At 36.9% G+C, this 16001-nt stretch overlaps 1 protein-coding gene across 6 annotated transcripts in view; it reads left to right on the plus strand.

The window, feature by feature from the left end:
* PTK2 (protein tyrosine kinase 2) overlaps window positions 1-16001 on the plus strand; it is a 434883-nt gene that overhangs the window by 202014 nt on the left and 216868 nt on the right. For all 6 annotated transcript variants that reach the window (XM_036741078.1, XM_036741072.1, XM_036741073.1 and 3 more), the window contains 2 exons: window positions 108-187; window positions 13266-13328. In XM_036741078.1, coding sequence (XP_036596973.1) covers window positions 108-187; window positions 13266-13328 — 143 coding nt within the window. The remainder of the gene's footprint in view (window positions 1-107; window positions 188-13265; window positions 13329-16001) is intronic.

Below are 16001 nucleotides of genomic sequence, written 5' to 3' on the forward strand. Positions count from 1 at the left end.
TTTTTTGTGGTTGCAGATAGTTATCTACTATTATAGCATATAAAAACCCTTTTGTGTTAAAAAGAATTATTTCTTTATATGACACATGCTTGCTTCATATGTTCTAGGTGAAAAACGACTATATGTTAGAAATAGCTGATCAAGTGGACCAGGAAATTGCTTTGAAGTTGGGTTGCCTTGAAATACGGTGAGCTTGATAAACTGCATTTATTTGTATAGATATTTATCTTTTGAAAGATTAATTCTTTCAAACATGTTTACATTAATTTTAATTCACCTTCACCTTACTATTTATCAAGAATTTTTTTTAGCGGGGGAAAGGATTCTAGACCTGTGATTTATTTGGTGTAGAAAACTTTGGGCTAGAAATTCCTTCTACTATTGCATTACAGCAACTGTTATACACTTTATAATCTTAGGAAGTTGCCTGGGGTATTACATGGTTAAGTGACTTAACCCAGGGTCATGCAGTCAGCTTATGTTACAGGTGTGCCTTGAACCCAGTTTTTCTTGACTCCTACCATTGTTCTGTGATCTTTTCTGTGCTTTGTGTCATCAAAAAATGTCCACAAAATACTAATTTCAAATGGAAGAAACAGATTGATAAACAGATTCACTAAATGTATTTAGTCAGTCAACAAGCACTTACCATGTATTAGGCATTGTGTTATATACTGGAGATACAAAGAACTGCAAAAACACAATTCCTGCCATTTGGAAGCTCACATTCTAATGGGAAAAATAATGTGCAAAAAAAAAATTGTATGCACAGTATGGGATAGTAAGAATGGGCTGAGGGAGGAAGAGAGAAGATAAGGAAAAGCCTCTTACAGAAAGTGAAATTTTGAGATCAGATAGGAGATAGGAGGCAGAGATGAGGAGGGAGAACATTCCAAGCATGGGACACATCTAGTGAAATGGTACAAAGATGAAAAATGCAATGTCATGTTTGAGGAGTAGCAAAAGAAGGCCAGTTCAGTTGGATTATAGAATATGTAGTGGAGAGTCAAGTGTAAGAAGGGGCCAGGGTGTAAAGAGATTCAGGTTCTAAATAGAGGATTTTATATTTGATCTTGGAAATAATAGGGAACCAGTGGAATTTGTTGAGTAGAGATTTGGGGTATTTGTGTGACATGATCAGACCTGCAGTTTAGGAAAATCACATTGACAGCTTGAACATGTGATGAATTGGAGTGAGAATATACCTGACAGAGAAGACTAAGGCAATAGTCCAGGTCAGGAAGTCAAGAAACATTGAACTGAACTGCTTCTATATACCAGGTATTGTGCTGAGTGCTGGAGATGTAAATAAAGGCAAAAGAGCTCCTCTCAAATAGCTCACAGTCTTAATTAGAGAGACAGTTTTCAAACAACCATGTATGATAAAGTTATATATAAGAAAAATCAGACATAATTAATAGAGGAAAGATACTAGAATTAAAGGAGATGGGGAAAAACTTCCGGTAGAAGGTGAGATTTTACCTGGGACTTGAAGGAAACCAGAAGGCATAGATGATGAGGGATAATATTCCAGGCATGGAGGACAGCTAGTGAAAATGCCTAGTCAAGGGGATAGAGTTTCTTGTGTGAGGAACAGCAAGAAGACCAGTGTCTTTGGATCACAGAGTTCATAGAGAGGTGTAAGAAGACTGGAAAAGTGTGTGTTGGAGGGCAAGTAGGTTTGAACACCACACAGAGGATTTTATATTTTATCTTGGAAGTGATAGAGAGCCACTGGAGTTTATTGCATAGGTGTTGGGGTGGATGGGTGACATGGCCAGACTTGTGCTTTAGGAAGATCACCTTGAAAGTTGAGTGGAGATGGATGGGAGTGAAGGAGAGACTTGTGGCAGAAATACCAACCAGCAGGTTATTTATTGCAGTAGTCTGCATCACAAGGTCTTGAGGGCCTTCACCAGGCTTGTCTCAGTGTCAGAAGAGAGATAGGAACATATGTGAAAGCTATTAAATTTCACAGGCCTTAGGAGTGGATTAGATACATTGGGTAAGAAAGAGGAGTTGAAGATGACACCTAGTTTGCAATCCTGGGTGACAGGGAGAAAGGTAGCATTCTTGACAGGAGAAGGGTGCTAAAGCCCTGTTTCAAGATGGTGAAATGACTGAGAGTAGAGAAGCAGATAAATTCAAGAGACATGAAGGTAGACGCTATAAAACTTGAGACAATAGATCAGATATATGGGGTAACTATGAACGAGTCGTTTAGGATGACACAGATATTGCCTTCTTTCTCCTCTTCTCTCATCTTTTGTATAAAACTTAATATTTTTTTTGCCTCAGCTTGGATGACTAGGAGGATGATGGTACCATGCATAGTAAGAGCAAAGTTTGGAAGAAGGGAGGTTTAGGGGATGTGTGCTAGGATACTGGTAGAGCTGGGGAGGCATGCATTAACACTCAACATTTACACAACACCCAGAAAAGTTGTGGTACAGATGTGGGACTGTTTAGGCTTTGCTCACAGGTGGATTAATTTGGGACCCATCTGTATTCCTTTTCAGACCGATAAAGAGCTCATGAGACTCAGGCAACCACTTTGATGACTGTTTTTAATCTTCTTGCCAGCAGTTTTTATTTGTTTTCATCTTTCTGAACTGATTTTAAATTGCCTTGAAAACTGCTTCTACATGGAAGCATTGAAATATGATTTGGGGTTTGTTTATTTTCACTCAAGCTCTGAGCAGTCCATTGGAACACAAGCAGGATAGCTATTTAGATGAGGCTAAGATAATGAATTCTATTTGTATATGTTGAGTTTGAGATCCCTATGGGCATCCAGTTTGAGATGTCCAAGAGGAAGTTAGTGATAGAAGATGAGTTCAGGAGAGAAGTTTGAGATATACAGATCTGGAAATCATCTGCAAAGAGATAACTATTGAGCCCATGAGAGCCAATTAGATCACTAAGCAAGACAGTATAGATAGAGAAGAGGACCCTTGGCAAACCCTTAAGGGACAATCATAGTTAGTGAGCATGATTGTGGTAAAGATGCTGTAACTGAGACTAAGAAGGAAAAGTCATACAGGATTGTATTACTAAATGCAGCTAGTAATTGCTGTGATAGTAAAATTGCTAATTTTAGAAGACCAATTAGTTGTCTTTTAATTTGACAGTATGTAAAATTGAACAGTTCGGTTATGTGAAATATTAGAAAGTAGAAGTCATCACAGATATCACCATTTTAAAATTTTCTGCTCTCTAGCTTTTGTAAAAGTGCTTACAATAACTACAGTCACCCCCATCTAAATTTGCTCTAAAATTTGAACAAAATGAATTTACTCAAAAATACAAATTTACACTTTGCTTTTATAAAATATAAAATGCTATCCAAACATGCATATAGTTATTGTTACAGAGAGCATATATGTATAATGTAATCAGTCAATTATTTAATGCTTAAGATATTAATAAAGAGTTTTTTCATGAACTCCTTGGCCTATGGTCTCACCTTCCAGAGGTTTATAAACCACTAAATAAGAACCACTGGTACAACGAATAGATTTAGGGGGAAAATCTTATCCTTACAAAAGCTACATTAACAAAATAGAAAAAAGATGATTAGTGAACTGAATATGCACTTTTAAAAATTAAAAAGCCAACAAACAACCAAATCTAAAAAATGTACCAAAGAGAAGATATTAAGAATTAAAGAATAAATAGATAAGTGGAACCCCACCCCCACAAAAAAATATACAAATGTTAAAACTAAAAGCTGGTTCTTTGAAAAACTCAAAAGAAGAGGACAGGAAATAAAATTTTAAAAAATAACAAATGAGCAAGGTGAAATAAAAACAAAATGAGAATAAATAAAAAGAATAATCAGAACTTAAGCACAGTTATATGCTAACAAAACTGAGAACACAAAAGAAATAAAAGATTGGCTAAGCAAATTGTAATATAATGTTACTGTGCTGTAAGAAATGATGAATATGGAGAAGCATGGGAATATCTGTATGTGCTGACAGAGAGTGAAATAAGCAGAGCCAAGAAAATTAAATACATAACGACTACAACAATATAAATGGAAAGAACAACTACACACACACAAAACAAAAGAGATTCTTGCAGAATTATAAAGAGCAAACATGGCTTGAAAGAAAGACGGGAGAGGACACTTTAAATCCACCAGTCTGAGGTGATGGGAGGCACACTTGTACATTGCACATGGCCTTTGGATGTTTTCAATGTATTGGAAGTGTATGTTTTCAATGTATGAAAGTACTCATTTGAGATAATAGGGGGAGAAATACCGGGGGAAACTATGATGATTTTTTTTAAAAAGCTTATTGTTAAAAATAATCTATTTTGCATAACCCCACTAAATAGATATCACATACGTACTAAAGTGTAACATTTGAAGACATCATTTCAGCTTTTTAAGCTGAAATGTCAAGTCAACAAGCATTTACTGAGTTCCTATCATATACTAGACCCTGTATTGAGTGCCAGCTAAGAATAGCTAACATTTATATAGTGCCTTAAGGTTTGCAAAATGTTTTAACAATATCATCTCACTTTATCATGATAACACCCTTGGGAGTTTTGTGCTAGTATTGGAATCCCCATTTTATACATGGGGAAACTTAGGTAGAATTTTAAGTGACTTACTCAGAGTCACAGAGCTAATAAGTGGCTGAGGAGGGATTTGAACTCAGATCTTCCCAATTCCAGTTCCAGGGTTCTTTCCATTGCTCTACCTGGCTGTCTCGTGACATATAGTTCAGCTTTTTACCATGTATAAGAATCCCTTTCTGCAACACCAGCACGTGGTCATTTCTCTTTTGCTTGACCACTTTCAGTAGTACAGAACTCACAACCTCCAAAAACATCTCATTCCATTTGGGGGAAACTTTTCTTTTAAGTTGTTGTTATTGTTGTTTTTAAATTTTGAGCCCACACTTTATTTCATGTAGTTTTCCTCCCATCATTTCTTCACGAACTGCCTGGAATGATGATCTCACTTCTGTGAAGTATTTGGAGATTTTTGCTGTAACCTTAGATATTTGAACTACTATCACTGCCAAGTGACTGCTCTCGGTGCCCAAATGCAAGCTGGTTTCTGTCTGAGAAGAAAAAAAGTTAAGAATTCATAGAATGCTTCCCACACCTCTTAGGTTATTAAAGGCAATGAAGTATTCCTTTGAAGTGCATTATTGTTTACCTTAAGAAGAAAAGAGAGGAGAAAGCTGGCTTGTATCAACATTATAGCTTTAGAAAGGGATAGAACCTTAGATATTATGGAATCTAAACCCCTCAATCTGTAGATGAGTAAGCTAATGCACACAAAAATGAAGTGACTTGCCCAGTGTCATACCAGTGGTAAATGTTTGAAGGATGGATGATTTTTCTGTGTGTAATAGGGAGTCAATGCTAGGTACCAAGATAGACTTGTCAATATGGTAACTATAAAGAGGTCTCGTATCTTGCCAGGTCGTGTATTTGTAGAACTTATCAAAGTCAATGGCAACTGTCTACTTATGGTAATTCATATGAACACAGATACCTTTTAGAAAGAACCCAGAAAGCATTTCCATAGTTTTCAAATGAATAGATGAACACTTTTTAAGTACTTATCTTTTGCAAAACACTGTGCCATATACCTGGTAAAACAAATAGGAAATTAAGGTCTCAGTGCACAGGGAGCTCAAATTTTAAAAGATTGAGAGACAGTATGTTTCAGAGGTTCCAGCTGCCAGCCAGATGGAAAGGCCCATTGGTTTGTAGGCTGCAGAGGCTACACATCTTCTTTAGTATTATTTTCATTAATATGGCCATATCAGTTTTTAATGTTCAGACATTTAAATAGTGCCAAGGATGTTGGCATTGAGTACTTTCTTTCCTGGATATTCACTAGTGATGGTTGCTGAGTTACCAGGTCACATGTCAGTAAAGGTTAATTCCCCAGATGATGACTTCAGCAGTGAGCTAGAAGCAAGGCAGGTTGTGTGGGATGAGCCTCTTATTCTCAGGGCTTACCTGCTTGGTGGTAGTAGTAGATGCACTTGGTGGTGACAGGGAGGGCACATCCCTTCTCTGTATGAGTTCTTCCCTGAATGATGATTGTGCTGGCTGGAATGGAAACAGCTTGTGTTCTGTTGAGCTGCTGATGGAGATTATTTGGTAAAGATCAGTGGAGTGTCAAGAGGTTATATTTTCTCATTGGAGAATACTCAAGAAAGGAGCACATAGATGACTTTTTGAAACACCACCAATCTAATATAGAAGCATGATACAGTAATAAGGGTGACAACTGCTGTAGCTCTCTCTGCCATAAACAGAGCAACTAATAGCATCTTGGCCTGGCTTTATGGTGATTTTATTCCTTAAAAATGGGAGAACTGACCAAGAAAACTGTTCTTCTAGATGTGATTCTCACCAAGTTAGGAGAAACTGGTTGAGATCAAATTGTGATAAAAGGATTCAAAAAAAAACGAGAGAGAGAGAGAGAGAGGGAGGGAGGGAAGAGGAAACTTACAACATGGTACTCTAGGTTTGGAGAAAGCAGATTTCAGAGTAGGAATAGGAAAAATAAGTGTGAGATCCTGTATATGGAAATTCTTCAGAGGAATTCATCCTAGGGGAAATGGAAAGCTCTCAAGCATGAAACTCAGAAGATAAAAAGGGAACTAGTTCTGATAAAGAGAAAAAAGTAGAACTATCTAAAGATACAGCATGAATGCCTGGGAAATTTACCAAGCACCTTAGCTTTTAAAATTGATATGTACAAGTTCAAGTCTCAGAGAACGAATTCAAGAGCATGGCCCAGTCCCATCAAAAGAATGAGGGGCATACTAAAGCTCAAAAGGCAGATGATTTTATTCTTTTATTCTGTGAGACTAATATGGAAATTCTGTTGTTTTATTCTGTAAGGCTGACAAGAAAAGCTGAAGCTGCGCATGTTTTTCTGTTTGTCTCTTTTAACTATCTTTTTGAAAAGGAGAGACAGGATAAGATTGCTGCTTGGGATGAATGAGGTGGTAACTGATAACAAAGAGAAGGCAAAGACAGTTGGTTTTTTTTCTGCTTATTTTATCTGCTAAGGGGAATGATATTTGGAATGGAAAGTACAAAACACATGGCCAATAAGTAGCAAGCTGATATCTGTGGTAAGGAAGGAGATAATAAGAGAGCGCTGGAGTTGCCCTTGATAAGTTAAGGTCATGTGGTACAGATGAACTAAATTCTCTGATATTGAACAAGCTGTGATTGCTTAGTCTCTGTTATCATTATTTGAAAAATTATGAACTATAGAAGTGCCACTGAATTGAAAGCAAGGAAATGATGTCAAAATTTTCAAAAAAGACAGGAGAAGGAAGTCTGGAAAGTAGAAGCTAGTGAGTTTGACTGTGATTTCTGCCAGAATTCTAGAACATATTATTTAACATAAGAAAGCATGATTATAATTAGACAGAAAGACTTCATCTCAAGGTCATGCTAGATTAACTTTACCTCCATTTTTGACAGTGCTTTTAAACTGGTGGTTGCAGTTTCACTTTTAGCAAAAGAGTCGACAACTTCCTGTGCTATTTTTTTAAAAAATAAAGATATGGACCAGACAATAGTACATATTAGATGAATTTGAAACTGGACTGTTTTTTGCCTCTTTATGTATCCCCAGCACTTGGCACATTACTTGGCACATAGTAGGCACTTAATAAATGTTTGTTAATTGATTTGTTGAATGGCCAAACTAAAAGAGTACTTGCTTATCATTCCACGTCAGCTTGAAAAGAGTTCTCCAGTGGAGTTCCTCAGAAATCCGTGCTGTTCAATATATTTATCAAAGACTTACATAAATGCCTAAGTAGCATGTTTATAAAATTTTGACACCAACCTGGGAGGGATTAAAAAGAAATCTTGATTTGTTAAAATACTTGACCAAATTGAATAATATGAAAATTAACAGTATATAAATATAAAACTTCATATTTGGGTTAAAAAAATTTCATAATTACAAGATGAATTCACTTTACTTCAAATATTAGAGTTTGAAATATTACAAATTCAGCATCAGTTAATAGTGTATAATGGCAGCCAGGAATTCTAATGTAGCCTTGTTGCACTGAGACATAATAACCAGGAAAAAGACAGCTATACTCCCATGGTTCTCTTCTGCGAGACCATATCTTGGAGTATTTTATACAATTCACTATGGAAGTTCCTTGAAATATAGCCCTCATCCCTCTCTAGAGTTCTAGTCTCACATCACCAGACTGCCTTCTGGAAATGTGCACCTACATGTCTTGTAGTCTTCTGAAACTCATTAGGTACAAAATGGAGTTCATCCTTTCTACCAAATGCACTTCTTCCTAATCTTCCCTATTTTTGATAAGGATGTCTCACTCCTTATAAATGCAAATCTAAATAAAATACAGATTCCTCTATTTTGCGTTTACAGCCCATTGTAATCTGGTTTCAACTGTTCTAGACTAACCTCCCACTCACAAGGTATATATTCTAACCTGCTTGCTGATCTCCATACACATTTCATTTCTTATGTTGCTACCTTGACATAGTCCCGTTCTCCTTCTTCACCTCTACTTATTGTAATCGCTGTCTGGTGTCAAAGTGTATCTCAAGTGCCACCCCCAACCTCAAGAAGCCTTTCCTGATCCCTCGAGTTGATAGTGCTCTTTTGGCCTACCTCATTTTATTTTGTTTTACGTTTTCATGTATTTTATATTTACCTGCATGCATATTGTTTTCTGTCAGAAGTATGTAATTTGCTTGAGGGCAAAGTTTTTAAAAATTTTTTTAAATTTTTGTTCTTGTATCCTTTGTTGTTCAATTATTTTCACTTGTGTCCAACTCTTTATGACCCCATTTAGGGTCAAACCCATTTGGGGTTTTCTTGGCAAAGATATTGGGGTAGTTTGCCATTTCCTTCTCCTGCTCATTTTACAGATGAGGAAACTGAAGCAGACGGGGTTACATGACTTGCCCAGGGTCTTGCAGTTAGTAAGTGAGGCCAGACTCATCTTCCTGACTCTAGGCCTGGCACTTTTTCCACCGTGCCACCTACCTGCCCCTTCTATCCCTAGAGGCAAATATATTGTTAGCGCTAAATAAATGCTTATTGAATTGAATTAGATCCTACGCTGTAGAAGGGTCATTAATATATCATAGTGTTATTAAAAGGATATAATAACATGTCATTTGGAGGAAGCTGGGTACAGTGGGAAGAGCACTTGGGTCAGATGCCACCTATGCCTTTAAGTCATTCAGCCTTTCTAGACCAAGATCTCTTCATCTGCATAAAGAGAGCATTGGGCTAGATGGACTCTGAGGTCCCTCCCGGCCCTGTAGATTGTTGATGCTATGACACTATATGGAGGTCAATTAAAGGAAAGTGATTAGGCTGGAGAATAGAGGACTTATGGGAAACATGACAACTGTTTGTATGTTGAAAGGCATTTATGTAAGAGGTGTGAGACTGGTTTTACTTGGCCCCAGAGGGTGGAACTAAGGAGAAACGAGTGGAAGTTGCCACTAGACAGATTTATGATTGATGTAAGAAAGAACTACGCAGACCATTACAGCTTTCCAAAAGTGGAATGGGCTGCTTTGGTGGGCATTGGGTTGGAATGAGGGTGGAATGAATACTGGTCAGGTTTTTGTTGAGGATGTTTTTCTCCTGAGTATTGAGTTGGACTAGGTGGTGACCAGTTTCCAATGTTGAAATACTCTTATTCAAATTAGTTGTCTTAATTGTGCCTTTTGACCTGCACAAAATAAGTTTGCTGTCTCCTCTTCTACATGGCAGAGGTGCAATTGAAGATAATCGTCATTTTCCCTTTTCCTTGCTTCTGTTCTGGACACTATCCTCATTTCCAGTGCCCATTTTCCATATGATGTTTTCATTTCCATTCACTGCCCCAGTCATTCTTTGTCATATTAAAATGTGTCAAGAATTGCACACAATACTCCAGGTGTGGTCTGGGTCACTCAGTTCACTGGGACTATTACCTTTTTTGTTGTGATAGTGGCAATGATAGAGGTAGATGTAGCAGTAATAATAGTAGCATTTATATAATGCTTTAAGGCTTGCAAAGCACTTTATAAATATTATCTCATTTTATCTTTACAACAGCCCTAGGAGTCAGGTACTTTTAAGCTAGGTCCCAGAATATTGTGAGGTGGTCACATTGTTCAGATTTGCACTGCACATTTCTGGTGGACTGGAACCAGCTACCATGTTGTACATAATTTTAACTTTGAATAGTATGAATTCAAATGTGTACATCCATTTCGCCAGATTCACTCTTTATATTGATCAGAACTTTGCTATATTGTGCCCATTTTACAGATGAGGCAGATAGCAATTGAGTGATTTATCCAGGGTTACACAGCTAGCAGATGTCTAAGACTGTATGTGTACTCAGGTCTTTCGATTCCGAGTCCAGGGTTCTATACACTGCTCCCTTCACACCCTCATAGATACTTGATCCTTCTTAAAGAAACCCTAACATACAAGGGCTTTTTTTTCTTCCAATAGCGAAATCATGCTATTAATGCCCATCAGCCCCACAGTCACAAAAGCACCTAAGTTTTGTTCATAAGAATTACTGTCTATGCAAATTCACTATGCAAATTCCTGTAATTTCGTTTTAATCTAAATATGGAACTTTTCATTTAAACTTTCACATAACACTCTGACCTTCTCCCAGATATTCTCTCCTCTCTAATTTTTTGTGACATTGTTCTCTCCTGGTTCTTCTCCTATCTCTATGACTGTTCCTTTTCAGCCTCCTCTGATCGATCTTCATCTATGTTATGACCCCTAACTATAGGTCTCCCCAGTGGATCTGTTCTAGGCTCCTTTCTTTTTTTCCTCTAATATCTCAGTTGGTGATCTTATCAGCTCCCATGAGTTCAGTTATCTCTGTGATTCACAGATGTATACAGCCATATTCTTTTCTTCTAACATGAGTTAGTCATGTACCTCTAATTGCCTATTAGCTTGAACTGGATTTTCCATGGGCAACCTAAACTCAACATGTCCAAAACAGAATTCATCATTGCCCCCCTCCCGTCTTCCAGCCTTCTCTATTGCTGCTACTAGTTACCCAAGACTACAACCTCGGTGTCACCTTCAGATCCCCATTCTCATTAGCTTCACATATCAAATCCATTGCCAAATCTTGTCATTTCTCCTACCCTATCTCTTATATACAATCTGTTCCTAATTCCTAGTTCAGGGCTTTTCCCTGGACTACTGCAATAGCCTATTATTCTCCCTGCCTCATTTTAATCTGTCTTCCACTCAACTGCCAAAACACTTTTCCTAAAGTTCAGTTCTAACTATATCACATTCCCTTATTCAGTGAGCTCCATTGGCTCCCTATTACCTCCAGATTCAGCCTAAAGTCCCTTGTTTGCATTTAAAACCCTTTATAGGCTGATCCCTTCTTAGATTTCTAGTCTTCTTATGTCTTGCTCCTTCTCACATACTCTGTGATACAGCAGCAGTCCACACAGAGGCAAGGAGCATTAAGTGCTTACGTTCTAATGGGGGAAGACAGCACATAAAAGGGAATTGGCCTACTTTGAGGCAGGAAGGTAGCACAGTTACTAGAGTGCTGGGCTTGGAGTCAGGGAAACCTGACTTCAAATCTGGCCTCAGACATTTACTAGCTCTATGACCCTGGGCAAGTCACTCAACCTCTTGCACCTCCATTTTCTCAACCATAAAACAGAGATGATAACAGCACCTACCTCCCAGAATTGTTGTGAGGTTCAAGTGAGATAATGTTTGTAAAGCACTAAGTACACAGTACCTGGCACATAATAGGTGCTATGTAAATGCTTATTACCTCTCTGCTTCCCCCTGCTTGAAATTCCTTAAACAAGACTCTGCTTCAGATTCCATTCCTTCCCACTGGCTGTTCTCCCATGCCTCAAATGCTCTGTGGGCCCCCTACTTCACCTCTTATTTTTCCTGGCTTTCTTGAAGACTCAGTTCAAAGCCCTCATAATGCAAGAAGACTTTTGGTACTTGCAGTTGCTAATGCCTTTTACTTTCAAATTATCTTCCATCTACTTTGTAGTATCTAATATATACTGAGGTGTTTACATGTTGTCTCCCCCATTACAGAGAAAGCTTATGGAGGTCAGAAAATATTATGTTTTTGTCATTGTATATATAGAGCTTTGGATAGTGCATGTATTAAGCACTTAATGAATGCTTGTTATCTGGATGTTTGACTTCCAGTCTCATCCAAATTAAATAGCACTGCCATATCCATAGTTTAGGGAAATGTATGTGCCCATAAATTATTATTCTTCCAAAGTGAAATTTCCAGATGTTTCTTTCAGCTATCTGTACTTTGAATGAATACACATGGAGGGTGGATTGACGTACCAGTCAGGGTCCCTTCTAGTCCATTATTTCTAGTGTTTTACCTTTCATGTGGACCTGGAATAAAATTCAACAATTTTTAAAAATATATTTATATTATGGTGGACAATTTTCAAGGAAGATCAGTTTGATTATGATTTATAGCTGAAATATCTCACATAACTTTTTGGATCATGATAATTTTTTGTGCTTTCTTTTCTAAACAAAGAGCAGACTAAGCAAGCTATATGCCTTTGCAAATACCCTGTTCACAGAGTCATTTTTAAAGTCATTTTCTAGCGGAGGATAACCCTAAATTACTTTAAAGGGCAGGTTTTACTTTTGAAAGACCTGGTTGCCAGTAAAACTTGAAATTTTATGTCAAAATGTCTAAACAAAAACTGCCAAAATGACATAGAAACTCATCTAATTTGGCATAATGTTATATAATAATGAAGAATATTTTGCAAGTTGTACATACTCCCTTTTGTAAAGGGGCCTTATAAGAGAACTTTTGTCATCTGTCCTGACCATCCATTTAATTAGAAATGCCATAGCCCTTTTCCAAATGGGTAAACTCCTAATAACATATAATGGCCCTCAGCATTTTGCATAGCCTAAACACTGCTGCACTCATGTCCTACCCTTTGGGAGGAGTTGACTCATTTTTGAAGTAATTATAACCAGACTTGTTTCTCAGCTGATATTATGTTTCACAATATTGGCCTTAAAGATCAAGAATCAAGTTTATTTGTAGTGGAAAGCATAGTAAGTAAGCAAAATTTTAATTCGCAACTTTATTCAGAACTCCCAAAAATGTTAGTGACATCCAAGAAATACTTCGGTATAATGTACTTTGGTTGTTTTCTCTCCTAAAAATTCTTTGTAAATCTGTTTTTTGTGATTTTAGGAGATCGTACTGGGAGATGAGGGGCAATGCCCTAGAGAAGAAATCTAACTATGAAGTATTAGAGTAAGTATTTCATATCTGCTCTTTTCCTAGGAGAATCAGATCAATGTAATGAGGAAGACATTTATTCATATTACAGCTTTTGATAATTAAAGTTTTGCTTCGATTTGAATCACAGTTCATTGTGAACTTGTACTATAGTTGAAGACTCTTAAATATACTGACGTGATAAGGATTCACTAATTTTACAGTAATTTATGTTACATTTTGACTCCTGGAATCAATCGGCTGAGTTCTTCCAATGTAACAGCTACTCGAATATGTTAAGACCCTGTATACGTAATTATTTCTATCTTAGGTTATTACATATCTGGTTTAACTTTTTCCAAAAGCATATTCTTCTAGTTAAAAGCAAAAATTGTCTATTATATAATAGAATGAGAAAACTTCCTGATAATCCAAATTAATGTTTACCTAATTATATCATTAAAATAAATTAAATGGGTCTCATCCAAACTTGAACAGATGTGAGAAGCTCTGTATTTTATCCATGTGATGGTGAATCCTGAAAGAGACATTTGATATTTATTTTACTTTGTTAACGGTTAATTTTGTTAATATTAGTTGTTGTGGAATTACCTCTGATTACCTCAGTGCTAACTTTACCCAGTTGTTAGTCATGACTGCTGAAGTTCTTGAAGTACATTAAAAGTCAAACTAAAGGTTAAATAATACTTTGCAGAATTAAAGTACTTAAATAGCTTTGGCTTTTATATAGAAACAGTAAGCTGGGTCAGCCCTACTGCAGTAATTCTCCAAAGGCTTAGGGACTATACCATGTAGAGCATGTGTTTTTGTAGGGGGAAATAAAATGATAACAGTAATAGCTTGAATCTTAGAGAACTTTATGATTTGCAGAGTACTTTTCCATATTTTTTTCTCATTTGAGGTAATATGTAATGATTTGAGCTATGTGAGATAAAAATGTACACATTTTGAAAATGGGAAATTATTTTCTATTAAATTCTTAAGCAAATGGAATTCAGAGTAATTATAACAGTCCTAGTTGGAATGAAATTCTCTTTTAAATTAGTGTTAAGTATCCTTTAGTTGGAAAGCCTGAAATGAGGAATGAGCATGCTTTGGGGTGTAAGTTACTCAATTTGTTTTACTCCTGAAATAATATCTTAGGCCTTGAGCTTCTGTGTTAACCTAGCCACAAACTTATCAATTGTGACCGTTGAAATAACCACGGGATTCCAAGTTGAGCTCTTAAAAGAAACTGGGTTAGGACCAAATGAAATTAGGCCAGGTATAAAATAATATAGTCAATTAAATGACTTAATAATAATAATAATTCATTTTCTTGACAAGAGTGAACTTTTGTGTCATCATTACAGGTTTTGAGCTGCAAAGTATTCACTGGCCTTTTCCTGATAATAGTGTAATGTTCATCCTTCAAGAAATCTATATTAATCACCCACTGTATTCAAAGGAACATACTAGATATTGAAACAGATACATAGATGAAAAAGTTAAAAGATATGGTCCATTCCTTTAAGGAGGTTTACTGTTTAATAGGGAAGCGAAGATAGGTACAGAAATAACTAAAATGCAAAATTACCTATGTAATAAGTGCATAAAAGAAGTGTAATAGAGTTCAGAGGATTGATAGATCACATTCAGCTTGGGTGTACAAAATTGGGAAAAGGGAAGACACTTCATTTAGGGAGGGTTATTTGAGATGATGCTAGAAAAATGGATAGAATTTTAGAGTTATAAGTTAGGCAGTGTTAGTGGAGGAAAGTAGGGCCTGGCCATACTGTGGTTAATGGGATCACAAAGAATCAGACACGACTGAACAAATGAACAACAAATGAACATTCTAGTCATAGGGAAGGGCATGAGTAAGGACATGGAAGTGGGAAAATATGTACTGTATCTGGTGAGTAGACTCATTTAGCTGTAGTATAAATATGGTACCATGGGAAGGCAAGGCTAAAAAGGTAATTTGGATCCAGAAGGCAGAAAAAGCCTTGGTTGACAAATAGTCTTAAGTCTGTTTACTAGACAGGAGGGACCTGTTTAAGGATTTTGAACAAGAGAGTGAATAGGTGTAACAGCAATGTTGCTAACAGCTGCTGTGGGGGTGAAAGAACAACAATACCGGCACACGGAAAGGCTGCCAGCACAGGCAAAGGGCTAGATTTGACCCTTCAGCCCAATTAAAAAAAAAACCATAACAAGAACTTTGGAATTGATTGTGTGACATGGGAAACATTGGCACAGGACTGCTCAGCCTGGTGTTCCCACATCAGAGAAGGTGCTGTGCTCTATGAGCAAAGCAGAACTGAAACAGCTCAAAGGAAACACAGGATGCACAAGTTTGGCCTATCCACCCCCAAATGTTCACACGAACTAGTTGTGCCTCACACGTGATAGCGCATTCCAAGCTTGTATTGGCCTGATCAGCCACAGTTGGACACACCAAATCTTGACTCAAGCATAGTGATGTCACTTTGGTCCTCTTTGAGAATGAAGGACAACAACCAATCAACCAACCAAAAAAAAAAATAAGAACTATTATTAACTCCCAGGCAAAACAGACTCTAGTATTTTGTCTTATCCTTGGACTAGGGTAGAGGTGGCAGTCAGATTAAAACGTAATTGAGAAATGTTTAACAAAATAAGTAAAAATACAATACCACATAAATAATGTTAATTTGTGGTTTCTAA

Source organism: Trichosurus vulpecula, chromosome 1, assembly GCF_011100635.1.
Source record: "Trichosurus vulpecula isolate mTriVul1 chromosome 1, mTriVul1.pri, whole genome shotgun sequence".
Lineage (NCBI taxonomy): Eukaryota > Metazoa > Chordata > Mammalia > Diprotodontia > Phalangeridae > Trichosurus > Trichosurus vulpecula.